This window comes from Gobio gobio (genome assembly GCF_949357685.1).
Source record: "Gobio gobio genome assembly, chromosome: 7".
NCBI lineage: Eukaryota > Metazoa > Chordata > Actinopteri > Cypriniformes > Gobionidae > Gobio > Gobio gobio.
In genome coordinates this window covers 15,778,139-15,803,314 of record NC_137103.1, presented here as the reverse complement: position 1 = coordinate 15,803,314, position 25,176 = coordinate 15,778,139, and the positions used below count along the sequence as shown (strand labels likewise).

The window sequence follows — 25,176 nt, the reverse complement described above, 5'->3', positions numbered from 1 at the left end:
TTTTACTACAGTGCACGCACATGCCTATAGAAATGAATTACATAATCTATCATTTTGTTTGTCCGATTTTGATTCGAAGGATGTTAATCTTGATAATACAGTATTATTACTTTGTCTTCTGGGTAAATTTCCTCTTCACAAAGCCAGAAACATTTACTGTAATCCCAATTTTAGAATGTTCTCCTCTGATATAAAGTCCCTTTTTACTTCCTTGTGTCAAAATGTCAAAACCTTTAAACACAAAGGCTTCGAAAACATATATTATCCTGGAGTCTGTTGTAAGGAACCTTTAATTTTTCTTGATGACAAAATGTTGTGTTGATTTGTGCAATTCTTATAACCACTTGTGATGATGTCCCTATACCCCCCTTATTTCTTACTGTTAATATCTGTATCCTTTCATTTGCAAAAAAAGAAACAAAAAGCCTATAAACTAAACACGTAATAACCCATGCATGTGCATGACGTCACTGTTTTCACAGATTCATTTTTGTAGTTTACAAACTATGGTGATAAGGGTGTCGGTTTCAAAAACGTGCTCTTTGAAATCCATCTTCAAAAGTTTACGTTTTCAGCCCCCCAAAACGCTGTTGTCGTGTAAATAAACGGCAAAAATGCATAAAAAGTCGAAACTATTTAGTTTTAAATGGTGTTGTGTAAACTGCTCCAAGGTAAAGACGATTACAGTGATGAACAAGAGTCGTATAGTAAGCATGCACAAGTCTGTTATATATTTTTGAGGAATTTCATTATTTTTTTTTTGGCATCTCCAATTATTTGGCAACTTGACATGTCTAAAATTTTAAGAAAAAACAACGATAACAACAACAAAAAAACATGTATTTATCCAAGCTCCAAAAATGGCTCATTTGGATGTTGTGGGATTTGTGACGTCACAAAAAACACATTTGCATATAACTGCCTCTACAGAAAAACATCAACAAATTGTTTTTTGTTTTTTTTCATGTAAACACCCTCTTTGCATTGCACTATAGACCCCACCCACTGACAATGATATTACGCAGCACGTGAAAATAGTCCGCAGCACGCTCCCTGTGCAAGCAGGTTGTCGCGTTGGTTATGTTGATGGAAGTTAGCCTATTTTCAGGTGCTGTGTAATATCATTTCGTCTGCTTTTCATTTTCATTTTTCCGTCGGTCTTAGTACACGATGTAACTACAGAAGAGTCAAGTTTTAAATAGGAAAAATATTGAAAGTCTTTGGTCATTTTTGAGCGAGATGCTAACGGTCTAATCAGATTCAATGATCTATGCTAAGCTATGTTAAAAGTTCTACCGCCATATCCGGAGATTGGCTGAATGGATTCGAAAACGGTAAAACTCAACTGTTTAACTCTAGGGGAATTGGAAAATGAGCCTATTTTCAAAAAAAGTTCCTGAGCTGTTCCTTTAATGCTAAAACCTGTCTACACCAGACACCAGAGTCTCATTGCATCAACAGTGAATAGAGACTGTTGCCGCTGTTTAAACTGGATACAGTATACAGATGCCCATTCAATTTCTGATAATACACATGCTTGAGCCACTCCTGACAACAGGACAAATGGAAGAGTAAACACACATTTGCTTTGTCATGTCCAGGCTAAACAGCAGGACCAGGAACAGTCGATGTTTTATTTTAAATGGCATACCTGACATAGATTCAGTACTTGATTTAGAACTTAAGGTCATCATTTAGTAGTACCCCTTAATTGCTTAAGTGTTATGCATTGCAATAAAGTAAAAATGTCACGCTTAGAAAGGACTAAAACAGATTTCTTGAGACGTCACCTGCTAAACTCAAACATGGTTGATTTTGTGTTAATTTTTGAGAAGGAAGTACCGAAGTGCATTTCAGTGATCAGAATAGAGGATATGCATGTGACGCCACCATTGGCCGGAGTGATGTGGTTACGCCCACTGAGTGGCAAAAAGACTGAGAGGCAGCATTGGTTTTCAGCGTGAATGCCGCGAGGCAGCGAAATGTGGATTTTTGTGCCAATATGTTGAATTTTAGGGGAAAATCATAACCTATATATTGTCTCATCAATTCAGTATTTACCATCTTTCTGCATAATTGGATGTTTTTAAATAAACACAGACAAAAACTATAAGGCTGGATGATATAAAACTATATACAACATTGATTTAAAGGGATAGTTCACCCCAAAATTTTAACTATCCCATAATTTACTCACCCTCAAGTCATCCTAGGTGTATATGACATTCTTCTTTCAGATGAATAAAATCAGAGTTATATTAAATATGTCCTGGCTCTTCCAAGCTTTATAATGGCAGTGACTGTTAGGTCAATTTTGAAGTCCAAAAAAGTGCATCTGTCCATAATAAAACTGCTCCACACGGCTCCGGGGGGTTAATAAAGGCCTTCTGAAGCGAAGCGATGCGTTTATGTAAGAAAAATATCCATATTTAAAACTTTATAAAGTAAATTATCAAGCTTCCGGCGAATCGCCTTCCGTATTCAACTTATGGAAAAAGTGTTTAAGCGATCACCCAGATGTAGACCTACCTATATTGTATATAAAGCGTTCACACACAAATTTGCTTTATGTATTTCCTCGCCATTGAAATCAGGTACATATAAATGTCAGGAAACACGATTCCTGGCTGCATGTCAATATCCATGGATCACTGGATCTTTGGTAAGTTGTAAGGAACACTATCGAGTCCAACCTTTAGTAAGCTGATAATCATTTGTTTTACTCGAGTCCGGTTCAGTCCGGCTGAGGGGGCGTGTTCTAGTGGGAATGTGACGTCACTCTATAAGGTATTAAAAGGTGGTCGAAGTGGGCCGGTATGCACTGGCACTTCTATATTTTAATCTGTAGTGTACCTTCACTTTTTCTTGTGTACCGGCAGTCTGACCGCCCCCCAGAATGTGATTTCAAACTGTTTGAATTTTAGGATGTTCTATGTCGTCTGCCAGAGACCATTTAATAATCTCCATAAGTCACATATTGTAATACATCTGTATAGTTGTAGTAAACTTAAACTTGTTTAAAAGTTAGTTGTCCATTGTTCTGTTTATTGTGAGAGATTCAGTAACCATAGCGACCGTTTCATGATTGCCGTGTTTTGCCAGAAACTACCGCAAAATGCTTTGTATACACACTTAGGCTACCTAAGGGTGACGGTTAAGACGTTTGTTTAAGAGAATTTCTGTCCTCTCAGGGATACTCTAAAGTCAAACCACTTGTTTTAAATAGCTCAGACTGAAAGATCTTTTGCGCTTATTTCTTCTGCTACGATTCTTCAGAAGAATATGCAGAGTGGAAGGTGCAACACATAGCCAAGCGATGCATACGCATAATCCAAAGATACGGTTGGTCGCAGATTCTATCAATTTACTGACCGTCTGATGTATATTTAATTCAAGACTGGAAAGTCGAAAGTTGTGCTTAGAAAGAACTTGGTTTATAATATGGGCATTTCCGATGCGCATGTTGGTGAGACAGACTTGGCCAGAATAAACTGCAATCTTGACCAATCTTTAAGGCGAAAGTTACAAGTCTGGCTATGTGAGTCTAGATTGTGGACTACTACATTTTACTCTAACCTTTAGTTGGCCTGATGTTTAGGCGTATACTTTTTGCTCCTTACTACCTTACTGTCACTGGCCAAGTGTTGTTGGCATGCAATTTGGGCCATTATGTGTTCATACATCTGTCTGACATCAGAACTGACATTAGAACAGCTCACTTTCAATAAACAGTTATTTTGGAGGAAGTTTTAAGCTTGGAGCTCTGATCCCTCATGACAAGACCCCTTTAAGGTTAGGCACTTTCCCTGCACCAGAAATCAGCTGTAAAGAAATTTTTAAATTTGAAATTTTTAAATTTCAAAAATGTGATCCCTATCACAAGAATCAAGTTTGCCCAAGCAAGTAGTAACTTTTAGCCCAGTAGGAAGTAGAATGCCTGCTGTTCCTCTCCATTCTATTGTAAGGGCAGCACTGTAGCCAAGATAACTGAGTTATCAGGAACTATTTTGTGTCTGAGGTCATCTATCACACAGCCTTAGCACACACACACACACACACACACACACACACACACAGACCACTCCACACTGAGGGAATAAGACCAGAACTCACCTTTCTGGTCACAGCCGGGTCAAGATAACTCTGTAACTTGTGGATGTACGTGTGAGGAGGATTCTTCACCTGGAATCTTTCCTGGAAGGGAGAGATAAAAACATGTGTTCATGCTTTTACTGATTTTGAGTAAAAGTTTTCGTATGTTAGTTTTGTGCTAGTACTGTAGTTGCAATATGGAGTGGGTTTATCCAATTTGTGGGACTTTTTAAGTCACAGAAACGAATACATGTTGATTTCTTTCAATCTTCACATCCCCAGAATGTTGTCCCAACTAGCTTAACAAAGTTTGGCTGAACAATTCTAAGATGATAACGTTGATGATTTGTTAAAGGGATAGTTCGCCCAAAAATGAAAATTATGTCATAATTTACTCACCCTTACTTTTGTTAAGATGTTTTAATGATGTTTTGATTTCTGTCCCTCCCTTGAAAGTCCATTTCCTCAAAACTTTCAAGCTTCAAAAAGGTCATATAGACATCGTAAAAGTAATCCATCTGACTGGAGTGGTTTAATCTAATTGCTAATTTTGAAATGAACAAACTGGCGAAACAAAGTATTCCATTTGTGGGAGAGGTTTTCCATTGACTATGACAGATTACAGATTGTTTTTACACAAACACAAGCACACTGCTCTAAATTCTCCCAAGAGAGATTTGTCATTTTTCAGACTAAACTACTTTCAACTGGCCAATAGTGTGATATTAACATAAGTCCACATGTCTCGCCGTGTGTCCTTAATCTTGTCAAATGTGTTAAACTCAGCATATGTTTAATTAAAGTTCAAAATGCTATAGTTAAAGATAGGTCAAAAATGAAATGATGATGGTCTCTACAATATAATATAATATAATCACTACAAAAAGTATGTTTTCTCCACAGTTATTACAACTGTCATATTTTTTATACAGTCAAACCAGAAATTATTCAGACACCAATATATATATATATATATATATATATATATATATATATATATATATATATATATATATATATATATATATATATATATATATATATATATATATATATATATATATATATATATATATATATATATATATATTTATTAATTTTTTTTTTATTATTATTTTTTTTTTTTTAAGTGGGTGCAGGGCACTATAGTTCATTTTTCCAAATTTTACAGACACTTTGACCTGACCATGTTTTGCTGTTTGTCCAAGTGTTTTTTATTTAATTGCTAATGCAACCTTTTACACCACAGACTGAACAAAATGAAGCGTTGTTTGGTAATTGGTTGACCTAAATTGGTATTATCTAATTGTGTACTTAAATTTAACAGCTGACAGCTGATTGGTTGATTGTAATCCATTGCATACCTTTCTATCAAAGTCATTATTACTATTTTATTACTATTTTATTAAATATAGCAAATAAACTGTGATAATATGAGAAAATGTTGAAGTTGTCTGAATACATTTTGGTTTGACTGTACAAGGGATATGCATTTCATAAATGTAATTTCTAAAAATCTTTACAAAGAAAGTGCTAGAGAAGAAAGTGCTGTGATTACTATTAATCATGGTAACACTTTATTTAGATAGTCCACTTTAGATATTCTACTAACTAAGTAACTTTGCATGTACATGTCAACTACCAGTCATTCGAGTATTAGACTGTCTGCTCAATATCTGCTAACTCTTTATTGTGATGGTCCTCTAACAGACATTCTACTGACTATAAGTAACTTTGCAAGTACATGTCAACTTATTCTACTAACCCAGACCCTAACCCTAACCTAAGACCGTGTGTCCATCAAAGCGTTTTTATCCAGCTGAAAACACTAGTCGCTCTGCTGAAAATGCCTCGCTGTGGGCGCTTGAGAGCGTTTTGGCAGAGCAGCGTTTAGTTTTTCAGTTGAGACTCTTTGCTTGTTATGATACGAAATATCCGCGGAAGTGTTACTAGTATATCATTTCACAGATAGTTTGTTTCTGTATCGATTCTTTATATAAAAATTGCTAATACAATGTAAAGTTTTTCCTATGGCTCTTGTTTTAAATTATTTTATTATGTTATTATATTGCTTGTTTTCATCTGTTGACGTTGTACAAGCAGAATGTGACGGTTGGTCAGTGTTGTATTTGTCTCGCCCCTCCTCCACTGTGATTGGACAGCTGGGTGAAAAGTGACAGTGATGAGCGCTGAGTTTTACTCAAAGTTGAACATTCTTCAACTCTCGGCGAAAAGTAAAAAACGCTGAGCGTGAAATACTCGCTCAGTGCCTCGTTGCGCTCATGGCGTTCTAAAAACACAGCGCTCCCATTGAAAACAATTAAATACGCCAGCCAGCCGTGTAAAAAAACGCTTTGGTGGACACACGGCCTAACAATCTACTAATACTCTAATGACATGTAGTTGCAAAGCTACTTAAAGTAAGAAGAATGTTAAAAAGCGAACTCAAAATAAAGCATAACCTTTATCATTTATGTATAATACTTACTCATACTAATAATTTGATTATATTCTAAATCAAATGTGTATACATTTCTCTCACTCATGTGGGTGTTGTCCTTGGCAACAGCCAACAACAGCAGTGCATAACAGGAAAGAGAAAGAGACATAGTTCTGCTCAAAACAATACAAGTCCCCGGCACACACACAACACATCAGCCATAGATATCACATTGACAGTTAATATGTGGCCGGTGTTTATGTATGTGTGTGGTTCAGGTAAACTCTACATTATGGGGACATTTGTCCCCACAAAGATGGAAATGTCCAAAATCCTTTTCCTTGTGGGGATTTCTTTTAGGAATAAGCTTATAAATCATACAGAATTATGTTTTTTTTTTTTTTTGTTGAAAATGTAAAATGTATTGTTACTATTATTAGTAGTAGTGATTTGGTTAACATGGTGGCTCATGTGATCTCTACAAGACAGTGTCTACTGATATAAAAGATTATCAGTGGGGTCACATGATGGGCCTGTAGAGTTCATGTAGAGTATGGGATAGACACAGTGTATGATGAGTATTAACGGAGTATCAAAAAAACAACAACAACAACAGCCAGACAAGTTGTGTTGTCTTCATGAGGACAAGATAAAGACTATATATTATGTCTGCAGGGACACAAGGTCACCTAATGAACGAACAATGACTGACTGTAATACAGATTGCCCACACTTGTCTCACTGACATGCATGGTAAAATCTAAAATACATGACCGGGACCAGCCGAATTCCATGAAACTGTGTCCATGGTAAACAACGTAACCAGAGTGTGACACCATAAAGTCCACCCATAAATGAAAACTCTGTAACACTTTAGTATACTGTTCCGTCATTAATGAATAAATACACAGTAATACAATATTAACACTACTAATATTGACTAAAAAGAAACTCTGATTAACGAATTAGTAAGGAATAGTGCTCATTTGAATGTGCTAGTTCACTATTAGCTAATCAATAACTACTATTTTTTTCATAACTTCCGGACTACTATTAACTACTATATACAGGTTCATAATTAACATGAATAAAAAAAAAGAGGTAATGGTAACCCACTAGTAATGACTCAAGTGTTACTACATCCTTCTGAAGGAACTACTAGTTATTTGGATCAGTATTCTAAAGTGAAAAGCATGATAGCTCCCTACTGAAATCATTGTAAGCTCTTGAGGTTTTTGTAAAGTTTTGGATAGTAATTACTAGTAGGTTATCATGATCTTCACTTTAGAATACTGATCCAAATGGCCAGTAATTCCTATAGAAGGATGTAGTAACACTTGAGTCATTACTATCCAAAACCTTACAAAAACGTCAAAAGTTTACAATGACTTCAGTCATTACCAGAGAGTTATCAAGCTTTTCACTTTAAAAAACTGATCCAAATAATTAGTAATTCCTTCTGAAGGATTTAGTAACACTTGAGTCATTACAAGTGGGTTACCATGATCTTAACTTTAGAATGAATTATACATTATTCATTATTTATGTTAATTAGGAACCTGTATAGTAGTTCTTAGTAGTCCTCTGTGAGGTGTGAAAAGAATGGTAGTTACTGATTAGATCACATTCGACTAAGCACTATTACTTACTAATTTATTAATCAGTTTCTTGTTAGTTAATATTAGTTACTAGAGTGTTAATACAGCATTACTCATTCCTGTGTAGTTATTCATTAAAGATGGAACAGTATTCTAAAGTGTTACCGAAAATTCTTTAATCATTTACTCATGTTGTTCCAAATCTGTATAACTTTTTTCTTCTGCGTGTACAAATTAAGATATTTTGCACCCAAAAAAATTGTCTATTGTTTTGAACCCCAATGGCTTTTATTAGATTTACTGGGAGAACGGAGGAGGTACGAGAAAGAAAGAATGTACTGTACCTGGTCACAAATGAGTTCCCACTTCTTCTCGTTGTCGTACTGCCGTAGTAATCTTGCTTTGTCTGGAGGCAAGTTCATTGAGTTCTGTATAAAGACACACAGAGGGACTAAAGTTAATTGAAGTCCTGTAACTTCCACAGCTAACAGACAGGCAAGAGTGTTTATATATTTTTACTGGGGAAAAAAATACTAAAAATACTGATTAAGCAATGTACATCTCACAGACACAGTGCTTTTCATTCAATGCAGTTTTAAAAATGGGCTGAAGTTAAAGAATATGTGTTTATCTGACCCCTTACATGTGGTGCCACAAATTCACCCCATTCATAACAAACTTCCATGGCTGTGTGTCAGTATTAGAAAAAAAGACTGTGTGTAAAAATGTGCTGGTTCAGCGGAAGAGGAGACACATGGGGCTATACTGTATGTCTGCGCCAGCATCTTCTTCCTCTACAGAGAGCGAGAGCAACTCGACTGAAGAAATGGTGCCATTGGTGCAGAAAGAAGAAGTGATTCTTAAGGAAAAAAGTTAAGAATATTCATAGAGTAAAATGAATGATAAATAAAGTACAAAAAAAAGTGTACTACAACAAATTCAATACTGAAAAATCTATTATAGCCTTTTTTTTATCAAGCCTCCCGTTCATTCAAATGTAAAGGCCGAGAGACATATTAGTTTAACAACACTGGAAACTGGAATCCATTTGGTTAACGTGACAAGGAGGAAAAGAAAATAAACGAAGAAACTTCAGCGGACAAGAGCTGGAGGTTCTCATTGAGGAAACAAACTATTTCAACGAAGAAAGTTCTCCTTGGGAGGCTTGATAATTACAGTATGTCAGGATGGAAAGTGGGAGATGAGCACATAGGAAGTGGTGTTTCAGCTGTGGCTAGATTATATAAGTACAATATTGTAGTAGATATTTGTATTATATATTGCATTTTTTATACATATTACCATTGAGGATTTCAGACAAGTTGGAGGTTATCCCAACTTCAAGACGTTTGGATATTTTTAGGTTTATTTTAAGAAAAAAATCATAAACAAATACAAAATAGTTTTAACTTTTAGGTGCATCAGACAGTTATGGCACGCACGGAGATGAGAATGGTATGTATGGATTTATCTAACTCTGGGGGATACAGTGAATAAGCTAAAGTCCTAAAAAGTTGGTGTATTCCTTTAAACCCGCCTCCGCAAGCTCAATTTCATCTGCCTCCATTTTTGAGTACAACACCCACATTTAAAAAAAATACAGTCAACAACTGATGGTTTGAACCAAATCCCTGTTCTACATTTTATCTTTTTCAGTATGAATGGATATACAGCACAATACATAATAAGAATTGTTGCTACTTTCATTTGATCACCATAAATACGCAGTCTTGTACTTCCTTTCAAAAATACTTGTATCTGGTTGGTTTGGTTGATGGTTGATATTACTATTGAAAATGAAATATACCCCTGAAAATGAAAGGGGTATATAGTTCCAGAACCAAGGGCTTTTAAAAAGTGGGTGGTGCCTATAATCATATCTAAGATAATCTAAAATCATTTTCACTAAAACAGTTTTCACTATGGAGCTGTTAGCTTTGTCTTTTTCAATAGCGAATAACTTTGTGCTGGACTGCATTTCCATGCGCTCTGTGTCTGCGTGGAGATGTTTATTCTCAAACATACAGACCATCTGCACATGTGTGTGCTCAAACTCCAAACATGTGCTGGGATCAGACCTCCACCTCTTGCACAAGCGCTGTCCTTTACGTCTGCCCTAGTTTCACACATCTGCTGCATGGAACTCCCCCAAAAAACTGCAGTCACCAGAGCCCCATTCGTACCCCACCCTTCAGAGCGAACTGTACACCACCCACCCAAACACAAACAGATGATTCCCTCTCCAACTGTGTGCTGATGGGGAAACAAATCCAGCGCTGTTAAATTGCATCTTAATTTGGAAAAACCTATGGTACAGGAGCCATGCTATTTATCTGTGAGTATAGTCGTGGGCTGCTCTTGTTGTTTTTCTCTGTAGATTTCCATAGCAGTGCTACTCACACAGGGAGCCTCTTTAAAGCGGACGGGTATGTTGTGTTTTCCAGCCTCAACACAGCAGTTGTTGGCCAGAGGGAAACCCAACACTTAAAATGTGGTCTGTAGACACAAAGGCAATTCGTCATAATGATTTTGAACATTTTTCTCAACAGTACTTCTTTAACTCTTTCCGCACCATTGACCACATTTTCCATCATTTATGACACCCTCGCAATTGACAGAATTATCCGGCAATCCATGATCGTTTCTCAATACCAAGTCCGCAAACTTCAGACTTGCGTCCTTGGTAGTTCGGACTTGCCAAGTTCGACTCAGGAGAACAAACTCCCGAGGACGGGAGGACCCAAGTCCGGTAATTCTGCAAATGGAACAGCTGCGTTCTTGATAGCGTCACTCAGCTCGCTCTCACTCCGGTTATCTCTGTATGTACATTTTAGGCTCAAATAAAACAAAATATGTTATAAAACCCAACTCTGCCTCTTTTAATTTTCGTTTAAAAAAATCTTAAACATATTACAGTTTTTCTCAGTCGCTTTGGTACATTTCTCAGATCAGAATTGAAATTCTCAAAGCTACCTGTTCAATCTTCACATCATTGTGTCACTTGTGCACATCAAAAAAGCAGTTTCTCATTTCTTTGAACAAGTTGCAAATGCTTTGGTACATCCATGCAAATGATTATGTACAATTCTCTGCTGTTTCCTACATTATCAATTGCTTACGTCATGTTGATCAAAATGTATTATAATGGGTCTCTGTTGAATAGTCTCACCCCCCCACAACATTTAGCCATTAGTTCATAACATAAGTCTTACATGCAAAATGGTTGAACAAGTTGTCATAATATGTCAAGCATATTTCTATACATTTCCATTAGACGTTCACATTTCTACTTTTTTTTTTTTTTTCTTTGTGCTATGCAGTGCTGTCTTTTCCTTTCTGTATCGCAATGACATGGTCTGTCAACAAATTACAGTACAAACAGTAAAATCATAAATGTGAATCTTGTCCAGTCTCTTGCAGTCAAACTCCCACATACACTGAGGTGTAACCTACAATTTACAATAATTGTCATCAAAACTTTAGCCATATTTACATCAGAACATCCCTCCAGTGTACACGGTTATATTGACAACATGACTAAGCAATTTGACCGTCTTATCCGTACACAATGACACAAGGACTTGTCATTCTGATGGCACTGACATGTTTATTGACACAGATATTTACTTTTGAGAGATGAACTAAGGATTTTGAGCAAGAGACTTGCTTTTGCAGGTAATCCATGGTGTTTCGCTATTTGTACGAATTGTTTTGAGAAATGCACTTACTGTTTTTGCAAATGTCGAGGATGATTCGAGAAATGTACCAAAGCGACTGAGAAAAACTGTAATAGCCACACAAATGTGGTTTCACACAATGCGTACATCTTCCCTGTATGTCTATTTACAACAAAACGAAACATAACACATAACCCGGCCTCTTTTCGTTTACATTTTAAAAAACATTAAACATGTAACATTAAATATGTGGTTCAGACAATATGTGCATATATATGATTATCTTCACTTCAATACGACATAAAACACAATCCTGTCTCTTTTTGTTTTAATTTGTTTTAATGATCAATAATAGCCATTATAAATGTATAAGTGAAAGATATAAGAAATAAAGCAAACAATTCAGTCAAACATACCAAGTCAGTGCTAGTAGGCTACAACGGTAGAGTTAAATAGCCTAAATATATAAAAGTTATGAAACTTCACTTTGCCCTCAGTCAAAACGATTTGCCAGGGAACAAATTATAGATCATTAGACCGAAGATTTCCCATTAGATCTACACAAGACGAATTATATCTCATGTTTAACCACTACAGAGACGTCAGAGCCAGCGGCAAACGTCAGAAGGACTAGCTGAGGTAAGGCTGCTCTCAGCGGGATTAATGAGCACTGAACGCCCGGTGATCACCTGAATCTCAAATTTTCAAATAGGCACTCTCTATATAAATAAACCACATATCTGAGCTTTAAACAAGTACATTCTCACCTGAAAAAACGCTTAAAACTACATTTTGTAACAATGACAGTAGTATTTTTAAAGTACGCAGGTTTTCTCATCCGCTATTAATGCTTGCTGGTCGGTGTTAGATGCATTTTGAGAAAGCTGGCTGTCTCAAATCCGCATAAGTCACCTCCTGATGCATCCTCGATAAAAGGGACAAATCAAGGACACATCTGGAGATTTGAACTGTACTTGGCTAGATGTTAACTTTGAATTGGAACAGTACTTGGCATTTCACAAGTCCACGAGACCACAAGTACAGACAAGAACGTATTTTGAGAAATGGCCCATGTTTTCACTATTATACATATGAGGCGCTAGTATGCATATTCTTAACAAAGTTACTTGAAGGCAAGTCTGCAACCTTAGCCCCCCAAAAAAGTGACGCTGTGGTACGCAAGGAAGGAGACAAGAGGCCATTTTTTTTAATGGATGTCAATGGAGCAGAGGCTTCACCATGCTGAATAAACCGCTTTTGTGAGGAAAGAGCTTATCATTTAATTGATGAAAAGCCCATCAGCTAATCTTCAACATACTTGTTCTTAAACATTCATTTTGGATTGATCTATTTTTAGAGTAAAAAAAGTATGTTGTATAAGAGAAGTCATGGACAATTGCACAACATTTTTTTTGCACTTTTCATTCATTTCTATGGTATCCGCAAACAGTGTCGCACAACTATGAACGAAATTCAATGACGTCAAGGCTGTAATGTGATTGGTTACCAAGGCACACGTGATTCAAGTTAACTGTCATGCTTTCTCCAATGGTAGAGCCACAAAAGTGTACAGAATCTCCAGATCAAAACACAGACGAAAAAGAAGCAAAAACAAGCGATAGAAGCATTGACGATGCCATCGTCCATCGCCCTATGGCTGATAGACATCACAATGTTGAGTTGGCATTGTGATTTCCCTGTGTGATATTTGTGATAATGATATTTCAGCTCTATATCCTCTAGTAGTTTTATCTAAAGCCAAATGCGCTTCTCTCTTTCTCCAGACGCGTCACATTAACGGAGCTTGATGCCCAAAGGCAACCCCCCCATGAACCCCCCCATAATCGTCCATCATAGGGCTGCAACGACGCGTCGACGTCGTCGATGACGTCGACTACGAAAATACGTCGACGTGCGTGAAATGCGTCGACGCGTCGGCGTCACATTATTTACGTTCTAGAATGGAACAGAAGATCTAGAATAATGGCAGCTTCTGCTCCCGGGCATAGTGAAAATGATCATTTATCATATAAAGCCAGACCGCGACATTCAAAAGTGTGGGAGTACTTTAAACAGAAGCCGAGTAAAACTGTGCTTTGTTCGCTCTGTAACGCCGGTTTCACACTGCGCGCGCAGGCAGAGCAGAAGCTGTGCGCGTGGAGAGCGGGAGCTTTCACACTGCCAATCAGTGTTGCCAAGTCCGCTTTTTTCCGCGGAATTGGGCTACTTCTACACTGTTGCCGCGGGCTGTGTCTCATGTCCGCGGGTTGAAGCAAAAAAACACACATATTTAACCCCCCGAACGCGATGTTTACCAGAGAACCTCCCCGAAACGCGATTGGGCTTGTTTTGGGCTAGTTTTGAGTAACGAATGGGTGGGTTTTGCTGTGTAAACCTGGCAACCCTTCCAGTGTTCTCTCGCGCAGCTGAACCGTGGCGCGTGTATTGCAACAGACGGTCACATTTTCCGGGGTTCTTCTCCGACCCCAGTACGTCTCGTGCTTTTATTTATTATGGGCTGCATATATCTCCTGTTAATGCGACCTGGTTCCCCTCTGTCCCAAACACATATGCATAAAACATGCTGTATATAGGTAGTTTACATGATTAAAGAAACATTAAAGTTAAGATATGCCTCTAGCTTTAATCATTTAAATGTGTCTTTGAAGTTTGGGCAAAAACTTCTGGCAGCTTTAGTCGTTGTTTATGCACATGTATCTTCAAAATAGACGACTAGTTATACTATATTAAAACTATGCTGAAAGCTCCTGTATGTGAACCTTTTGCAGATAAATACAAGTGCATTTTCGTTTACTATTGACACAAATCAATAAGTAAATCATACTCAACTACTAGCCTATAGTAAACAACTTTTCCTAATTAGGCCTACTCTGTATACATTTTATTATGAATAGTATCATTATATATTATGTTTAAAAAGCTTCTTGTGTTCATATATTTCATTATAAAATGGCATACTATGTACACTACCTTTCCTGAAATACAATTAATATTGTCATCATTCATTGATTTCATGTTAAAATAATATACAAATTCACTACCCTCTTTGAAATACAATAATCAGTAAAAAAGAATCATAAGATTAATCTGGGAAAATAATCGTTAGATTAGTCGACTAATCGAAAAAATAATCGTTAGATTAGTCGACAGAAAAAATAATCGTTAGTTGCAGCTCTAGTCCATCATGATGTTTTACTTTAGATATCGTCTGATGCCAATTTGGTAGACATCGACCAACCCTTCGTGAAACATGCAAGCAATTTAACTTACAATTAATTGTAATAGAGTTTGTCATAAGCATATTGCTAAGATAACAGTGTCATAAATTGGGTACAATTACTGAACATTTTTAGGGCCGGATTTACTAAAGAGGGCAAATTGGCATGAGAGCGCAATCCCATAAAACCTCAGATGGGAGTGGAAAGTACAATACCCTTAAGCACACTTCTTTCTCACAAGGGGATACATGCAATGATACTTTAGAAAATTGAAAGAAAGGAGTTGACACTGCCATAAAATAGATTAAGTCTGTATTTTTACTCCTTAAAGAAACAAAAGCTGTCAATCTATATTAAAACGGAAGAGATCTTCCCCTTATCTCTATCTGAACAGCAAAACAAAGTTTCTGGTTTTGTGCTGGCGGACATGTTGATGAAAGCTGTGTACAATGATATTGCCTTGACAACAGAGAAACCTAAATCTAATCTGCAAGACCAGATGTCTGACAAATGAAATAAGGATCTACAGACCAATATTTGATGGGCAAAGCAATATGCTGAATAAATACATGTGTGCTCAGAGCTGATCAGTCATGCCAGTTCATGTCAAGTTCAAGTTTTAGATACAAAACAACCAACCCAACCCACACAGGAGTAACACCTTGATCTATTTTTAATGTTTTAGAGACAGATTCTCTAGGATTCTTGGTGAAACAACATATCCAGACAGGCTAGATTATTTGTTATATTTGATCTGGTTAATTATATTTCCAAATGTAGAAGCCTCTAAGGTCTGCAGGATAATTAGAGAAGTAGAGCCAGGCAGAGATAGTCTCAGACAGAACGCCCACAGACCGCTCGCTGACCGTCTGATGCATAAAACAAGAGCTGGACTCAAACCTCCAAATCCAATCTTTCAGAAGTCAGGTTAAGTATTTTTTAGTTCTGTGAATCTAAAACTATTTGATACACTATAGTGCCAAAAGTATTGGGAAATCCGTCAATTCAGGTGTTCCAATCACTTCCATGTCCAAAGGTGTATAAAATCAAGCACCTAGGCATGCAGACGCTTCTACAAACATTTGTGAAAGAATGGGTCGCTCTCAGGAGCTCAGTGAATTCAAGAGTGGTACTGTGATAGGTTGCCATCTGTACAATAATTCCATTTGTGAAATTTGTGGTATTGGTAAGTGGAAGCAATTGGGAATAACAGAAACTCAGTCACGAAATGGTAGGCCACATAAAATCTCAGAGCTGAGGTGCACAGTGCGCAGCACAGAAGTCGCCAAACTTTCTGCAGAGTCAATAGCTACAAACCTCTTGTGGCCTTCAGATTAGCTCAAGAACAGTGCGTAGAAATCTTCACGGAATGGGTTTCCATGGCCGAGCAGCTGCATTCAACCTTACATCACCAAGTGCAATGCAAAGCGTCGGATGCAGTGATGTAAAGCACGCCACCACTAGACTCTTGCCAGGAGAACGGTACTTGCCTAACTGCATTGTGCCAAGTGTAAAGCTTGGTGGAGGGGAGATTATGGTGTGGGGTTGTTTTTAAGGGTTGGGCTTGGCCCCTTAGTTCCAGTGAAAGGAACTCTTAATGCTTCAGTATACCAAGGCAACTTTGTGGGAACAGTTTGGGGATGACCCCTACCTGTTCCAACATGACTGTGCACCAGTGCACAAAGCAAGGTTCATAAAGACATGGATGAGCGAGTTTGGTGTGGAGGAACTTGACTGGCCTGCACAGAGTCCTGACCTCAACCCGATAGAACACCTTTGGGATGAATTAAAGCGGAGACTGGCCTTCTTGTCCAACATCAGTGCCTGACCTCACAAATGCACTTTTAGAAGAATGGTAAAAAATTCCCTGTAACCTTATGGAAAGCCTTTCTAGAAGAGCTGAAGCTGTCATAGGTGCAAAGGGTGGACCAACTCCATATTAAACCCTACAGATTAAAAATGGGATGTCACTAAAGTTCATGTGCATGTAAAGGAAGGCGTCCCAAAACCTTTGGAAATATAGTGCATATTTGAATGGATAGAAATTCTGATTACAAAGTCTAAACAACATATTTATTACATTCTTTTTTACTGTTGTCTGTACAAATGTTTGGATAAACTGGTTCACCATTACTAGTGGAATTAGGATTACAAATTTTGCTCAATGGTCTATCATCTGAGTATCATTGATTTGGAAATGATCTGCCCCTAAACATCACATAAAAATACAGTTGGTTATTTTACAAGTCTTGAACAGATCAAGTTGCAATGTGGACCAGACTTTAAAGTGCTTTACCATCAAAGCACATGGCTCTAAAATGGAAAATCCACTCATTCGAGAAAGACGTTTCCAGGAACTACTGCCTGGTTTCCTCGAATGACGTCTTCTTCTAGTAATGGTCAGTTTGACCCTGGCAGCGGAGTTCGGGCAGTACTTTGATCACCTGTGTTTGAATGGCTCCTCTGGGTCGATCTTAAACATCCTGACCGCTTAAAAATCCAAATAAGCACCTACACATCCACCCCGCCCTGCCCCAAACACCACTAAACACAGCTCTCTCAAAACTGCCACAGCAAGAGCATGAATAAAAGAGGGTGATATCATCATCATCACTTCATGGTTCTCTTGATGGTATGTAAGACTTGCTTTAAAAGACATGAGCAGAACGAAACAAGTTACAATGAAGTAATGTACCATGCAACTGTAGACAATGTGTCATTTTGCTGTGCAGTTAAATACCATGGTAGATATCTGTGCAGCTATCAGTGGGCAGGACTGGCATAAAGAAATGCAAAAAGTCTCTCACCTGTTTTTCCATTAGTCTAACTCATTTTTTAAATAATTAAAAAAATGTCAACTTCATATTTGAAATTATATGAGATTCAACTCTTGAAATGTGCTTAAAAATGATAAAAAAAAAATTTAAAGCGGCAACTGAACTTTGAAGCAACTGAAGTTCTGAAGTAGGTAGAATTTTTTTTTACATTTTTGTTGAATGATCAACATATATTTTGGTTTGTACCCATCAGGTTCAAAGTATAGAGAAGACAATTAAATGAGACGAAGTACCTGTCATTTGTAAAGTATTTGAACCACATGTGGTTTTCCTGAAGAAAGGGGACTGACTCTCTAGCTTGTCATTATATGAGTCATAATAGGATAGACAAAAAGGATAAATAAGCCTTATATCACTGCATGAAGTTCTCTAAATAAGAATTACTGCTATTCTTAGTCCCAGTTTAGACCTGATCTCTGGTCTATTTGTAGTACACTAATGAATCACGATTTTACTAATCCACAATTACCAGACCTTACATATCAGAGGGCTGTTTCCAGATCAGGTTTTAAAATTATGATAAACATTATTGAATATTATGAAATCTACCTCACAACAGGCTGATGTTTAACAAACTGTACCATAAACCATAAACTGGACCTTATATATTACTTTATAACAGTCATAATTTATGCTTCATCGATTTATTTGGAAACTTAGATTTGGAAAGTCTGAATGTTACATTCAAAATATCAACAAACGCAGAACTTCACTTTATACTTCACAATTTCTGTTCAATGTCTTTTAATGATATCAAAACTAATGTTTGGATAACAATGTTGTCTTTCAAAGTGTGCTTTCTTTAAAATAAATGGAACTTAATTTGATATACTGTTATCTAACACAATGACATTAGGACATTTTAAGTGTAAATTAGTATATATGATACATGGTGAGCAGTTGGACATGGGCGTACTAATACAAATCTGGCCAGTTAGATCAAGCAATTCATTCATAAAGGTGAAGACAGCAGATCTCTCAGACAGACTCAAATATCTCTTTCCTCTCAGTAAGGCATGTGATCACTCCTTCTCATATTTTCTCTTCCACTGGACCAAATACAGCATGAGCCTGGGCTGCAGACTAAAAGTGACAGAGAAAATGTTTCTGACAGTAAGAAATATCACCTGCTTTAAACCTGTCAAAGCATACAAAAATGGAAAAAGCTGTCCAAAAAGTTCTAATGAGTCCACAGGTTTATATCAGTCTAGCAAAAAAAAAAGCAAATGCTAAAATATAATTAAAGTCCCCCTGTGGTGAAAATCAAGTTTTTATTGTTGTTCGTATGTCTATGTGGTGTTTTTAATATGTTTTAAGACGAACCATGAGCAAATTCATAAATCAACACCATTGTTGAGTATTTTCTCTTTAAAACTGCAGTGAACCAAAGACTGATTGAATACTGTTGGGAATCATTGGTGTTTCTGACGTCGCAGACTACCTTGTAACCAATCACATCTGCATGTGGGCGGGCTTTAGCATATCATTAAATATAACTGGGGCTGGTTGCATAAACCGTTAAGACTAGTCTTAGAAGTTAGACATACATTTTTTTCTTTAAGACTGTTCATAACTTTTTAAAATCAGTTACATAAAAACATAGACTGGCCTAATTTGATACGAAAAGTAAGACTGAATGCCCCTTGACTAACTGCTAGTGGGTCATCCTAGACCTTAAGACACTGTCTTCACATAATGGCTTAGTTTATGCAACTGGCCCCTGCTCTGAAGCAGTGGAGTCTCAAGAGAAGCCAGGTTATCCCGGTATATTTTTCTGTTGACATAAAAAATCGGGTAGATTTAGCAATATAGTGGGTGAATTAGGTATAACGTATATTATGATGCTAAGATGAACTATATGCCTTTCTCCCCTGATGTACTGAGTTGTTCGAAGCGTTTCTAAGGATACTGACTGATACTGAAGGCAGACTGAGATGGCAAATGGGAACATGGCTTATGCAACATTAGCAACACATTATTAGCTGTTTGATAACGTAATCAAGCAAAAGGCTAATCATATTAATTGCGTTATGTGTCCGACGTTGTAAAGAGCGGCATTGTGCAGTGGGGCGGGGCTCGTTTGCATATTCATGAATCCGCGTATACTAAATTAAGCAAGGGTGTTACATTCAAGCTCTTTTAAGGCACAAATCTTTTTTTTTTTTTTGGGTGATCAAAGATGAGTTTTAAGGAATCAAATTATTGACTACAGGGAGACTTTAAGATTGAATGACTAAATGGGACAATTAAAAGTCCTTGATATGTGTCAATCAGTTTGAGAGAGCTGTATTTTTGGAAGAAATTGGCCAGTCCATCAAGAATTTGCCACAGAAAGTTGCCGTCTGGTACGAAAGAGCTCTTTACAGGCTTAAATACACGATATCCCTACTTACAGATTAATGGCTAACAGCAAAGAGCTGCTCATTCCTGCATTAACACTTGATTGTTTCTCATCTATGTTTTTGAATGTTTCAGTCTAGTGAAAAGTCACAAACTAGTCAACTGTAGTCAACTGCATATATCAGTAACATCTGTAGGAGAGTGAACTCAGAATCTGTCAGCAGGGAAGTCAGCGATTGAAAACAGGTGAGACCTCACTCTGGAAATTCTCTCTTCTCTGTCTTCTCCCTCTTTGTCTTTCAGTCTGTCCCCCACCAAACGGCTCCTCGCAGATTTAGCCAGGTGGCAAGTGTCATCCCCTAATTAGCGCAACATGTTTCCGTAATCCGGACGATTCTGCGGGGCTACGCAGGTGTCCTCCGTCTGTTAGCGGATTAGTAGTGTAATCTCAGCCCCCCACTGTCCACTGCACCCCAAACACAGACAACGGAAATCTAGCTTACAAATTACTGAATACTGCACACTAGTTTTTGCAATTTTTGTTTGCAAGCATGCTCATTACATGTCCTAACTCTACATGGGGTGTACAGTTATCTTCTTGAAAATGCATATTTTGCATTTTTAACACCATATAAAGTTTACTGTACCATATTTGAGTCACAAACTCTAAATTATCAACATGATCAAAACTTAATCAAAGTTAATTGCTTAATTTGGGAATAAAATCAAGGTTTTTTTTCCTCCTCGAATATGAGCTCCATTTTATCCCTAACATACTGTATGACCCATAAAAACCTATGAAAAAAAAAGCATATGGAAACTTGTTCCATAACTGTTTAAAAATTTAGATTTCCTGACTATTATGTAATATGTCATTCTTTACAGGTTTGAAAAAAAAATGTATTCACCCAAAACCAAACAAAATTGGAGCCCATTGACTTCCGTTGTAAGGACCAAAAACACTGAGAAATTTCTCAAAATATCTTCTTTTTTGTTCCACATAAGAAAGAAAGTATAAGGTTTTGGAACGACGTGAGGGAAGAGAGTAAATGTTGACGGAATTTAAATTTTAGGGTGAAATATCCCTTCAACTTTTTCAGCAAAGAAATAGTGGGAGTAATAGTGATAAAGGTGATAATGCTGAAAATTCTTCCTGCCAAAACTTTGAGTGGTTACTGCGTAAAATAATAAATAATAACATAAAACCTGTCTATCCTATTAATATGCATTTTGAGAATCTTGTGCTCAGTGTCTACTAACCTAAGAAGATTAAAACAATGGCCGATCTGTGATGGGTTATTAGAGTGTAATCCTTTAAATACTGTACACTTAAGCTGATTTATTGTCTTTTCCACCCAAAACTAAACAGGACTGTGGTAGTGAGCAGCCCACTTGTTTCTCTCTCTTATTCTCTTTCAGATCACACATCTCTCTGAAATATTTGCTTCTGATTGGTCATTCTGCAGTCAAATTGTTTAATTAACTTTTGTCACAGAAAAGCTAACAAAACCTTTCTTATAAAACCTGTGCTAATTTAATGTATTTTATATCACTGTAGGCTAGGGCTGTCAACGAATATTCTAAATTCGAATATATATTCGAATAGTTTTTAAAAAACGAATTTCGAAGGTGAAAATTAATATTCGAATAAATAAAAAAATGTGGGGAAAAAAACGCCCGCGGTAGTAGAGGCGTGTCTGTCTGCTTTGCGAGTGAAGCCTTGTGTACTTTGGCCTGTCTCCGCAGCGCGAGCCTCCGCTGACTGCGCGCTCCTCCCCAAACGGACGAGGTGTTTATACTTGACGCGCTCGCCGTTGTGCTTTTCTTTGAAACGACAGAGGGCAACTCGGAGTAATTGTTCTATAAACTATCAGGAAAAGCGTCGAGAAGAAGTGGGCTAATGTACACAGGTGATATTTATTTTAGTACACTTCACCGAAAACCACACTAAAAGAATCATGTAAAACAGATCAAAATAAACCTTGATATTACTTTTGACATGAGAACAAAATGTATGTAGAAATGTAACGTTAACTTATATAACTCAATTTATGATATCTAAATGTTTCCTAATTTCACTAAACACTTTAGTGAGTTTTCACTTAGTTTCGTGAACTTTTCTTTATTAAACGGCCTTTTTTATGCTTTTGTAGGCTCGTTTTGTAAATATAAGCAACTAATTTGTATGTGCAAACTGGACCACCCTTACTTTGCATCGCCCGCCACAAGCTCTTTGTCTGCAACAAGAGGCCATAACGGAGAAATTAATTTTGTTCATTTGTAAGGACATGAGAGCGATCAGTGTGGTGGATGGGGCAGGCTGGAGTTCTGTCAAGCAATGGAACCGAGGTACTGACTGAAGAGATATTGCATGAATAAAGGATAAATGCACTGCTTCCACTGGTTATTTACCGTTTCATGTCAAGGAAAAGTTCCATGTTTACCACAGCACAGCTCGCTCGGAGCGTTTAATAATATGCTGTAAAACTTATATTAATATTTGTTTCAATCACTGAATGAAGCCTGCTATATTTGGGACAAGAGTCGCGACCTCAAATTGCTTGCACAAAACTCTTGATCAGCCTCAAAATGTGTTTGTTCATTTAAACCGTTATGCGCAGAGAGCGAGAGAGATGAGGTCTGCGGTCTTGGCCATTAGTTGATTTACTTGTTTTTGTGTAGGTAATACGTTGTCAAATATGTTTAAACTTAACTAGACTACCTATATAAGTAGTTATGTCTCTTTGTATTCATTTGTCCTGTTATTGACGTAATGCGCGTCATTGATAAAATGCGCAACCAGATGTTCGAATAGTTCGAATATTCATGCTTTTTTTAGAGGGAATATTCGAACGTCATTTTTGAGCAATTTTGACAGCCCTACTATAGGCTAGTAGTTAGAGTATAGTAGTATATCACTCAGTATATCACAAAGTAACACAAGTAACACAAAGTATTGTTTGTGGTCAGAGCTGGATTTTGACTACCAAGAAAATATGACTGTTACAATATTTAATACGTAACAACATGCTGCGGAATGCCACAATGAGTTTAAAAACACTCGCAACACTCTGGATCGGAGCAAGTGTGTTTCCAGTTTTTATGGACATCATATACTCTAGTGTTCCAAGCATGAACCAGCACTGTGTATGCGCACATATTTTGTCATGTCTTCTTCAAATGAAATATACATGTGCAAATCAGGACAATGGTACATCTGATCATGAACGCAATGACACAAGGAATTATTCTGATACACGAAAGACAATGATGTAGCCCGAAAATTCAAAGAATGACCAAAAAACTAGCTATGCCTTTATATTTTCCTGAGTTAAACGGAAGCGTGTCATTTGTTCAGAGATTGTAGTGCTCGTAAACATAATGAAAATATTATTAGACCTTTTAAAAGTCCTTCCTAATGTTTTAAATGTTCTTCCATATTTTTCATATAGACCAATAGCTCTGCAAAGATATAATGTTGATTTGTATATTTCTATAAATGTATCAAAACTAATTTGATTTGTTTATGATAGCTGTTAGTAGTCTCGATTAGTAGATACGATTTTTGTGAATTCATAGGGTTATATTTTTTTAAAATACATCAATGTGCTCCATGTCTGTTTGTCCTTTTTATTTTTGATATTAATTTGTGTGTATAGTGAGTGTGTTGTAGATCTGTGTTTTATTGGTTGTTGTCTCCCCTCTTCCCCCCATCTACACTCCCACTTTTCAGAAGCTTTACACGCCCATTTTTTGCGTCTTTTTCAAATCTAAGAATGACCAGAGCTAAAACAGAAGGGTTTCATGACACTTACAAAGATGTAAAAAGTAACACAAAACAGGGCTTCAAACAAAAAGTACAACTACGGCTGGATAAAAGCCCAAAACAAACATAGAAAAACTAGATCATAAATAAAACTCGCAAGAACAGGGAGGGTAAATAAGGAGAGGTTTAACAAACTAGACTGACTAACTTACTAACCAACCAACAGGAACAAAAGCTTTGTCACAAAACAAGCCAGCAAAAGGGTATCATATACGAAAGGTAATGAGGATAACAAAGGAGAGCAGGTGGGGCGAATGAACTAATATAAGAAAACAAGCGGGCAAAGCAAAGACATGAGACAGGAGAACACAAACAAACCTGACAGGAGCCATGTGCTCACACATGACAAAACAAGGGGACATACTGTAGAAAATAAACAACAACCAAAGCAACACGCATAAAACAACACATGAAACACGACTGGAGAACCGCCACACATTTTGCAGCCAACCACTGTTGACTATAAGATTCAGCAATTCATTTGCTTGACAGCCTGATTCCTAAATACAGTTATGTTTCTGTGCCTCGTTTAAAAAGTCTGTGTCAATGCAAATTCACTGTGCTGCATTTGCAATATAAAGAGGTATCCGATCGCATAATGTGGTTTTTATGGTTGTCCAGGACAAGTGTGGATGTCTAGGCCTGGTTTAGCCTGGAGGAAAATGAGTGGTTCATCAAAGAGAGAGAGAGAGAGACAGAGGGAGGGAGAGAGATCAAACTTTCAAGAAACATCTTTCTCTCACACAAGCACATCGTCCTCTGACATAAATGTTAGCTCCAAGCCACATTTCTCCAAACAGGGTCAACAGTTCTTGAGCTGAAACGGGCATGCATTATGTTCATATTACAAGGCTGAAAGAAAGAATTCCAAAAAAGTGCAGATGGAAGTGGAAAGTTCTGTGCGTGATCTACTGACCACGCAAATTAAAGCACACAGACACTGCCAGATCATTTCCATAATGACCAGCACAATCTACCAGTTAGCTAAGGTTTAAAACATGCTTTTTTGGATGGTGAATAATGGCGAAAATACCAGTAAATTGACGAGCACAAACCTTAGTAAATCACCTTGCGTGATTCATTTTAATACTCTCCTCCCATAAATTTTGCCTCTGAAAGGGAAACTC

General features: G+C 37.1%; 1 protein-coding gene across 4 annotated transcripts in view; it reads right to left on the bottom strand.

The window, feature by feature from the left end:
* Positions 1–25,176, bottom strand: part of fmnl2a (formin-like 2a) — a 141,211-nt gene that overhangs the window by 85,593 nt on the left and 30,442 nt on the right. For all 4 annotated transcript variants that reach the window (XM_079821919.1, XM_079821917.1, XM_079821918.1 and 1 more), the window contains exons 2-3: positions 8,475–8,558; positions 4,114–4,194 (exon numbers count right to left, since the gene is read on the bottom strand). In XM_079821919.1, coding sequence (XP_079678045.1) covers positions 4,114–4,194; positions 8,475–8,558 — 165 coding nt within the window. The remainder of the gene's footprint in view (positions 1–4,113; positions 4,195–8,474; positions 8,559–25,176) is intronic.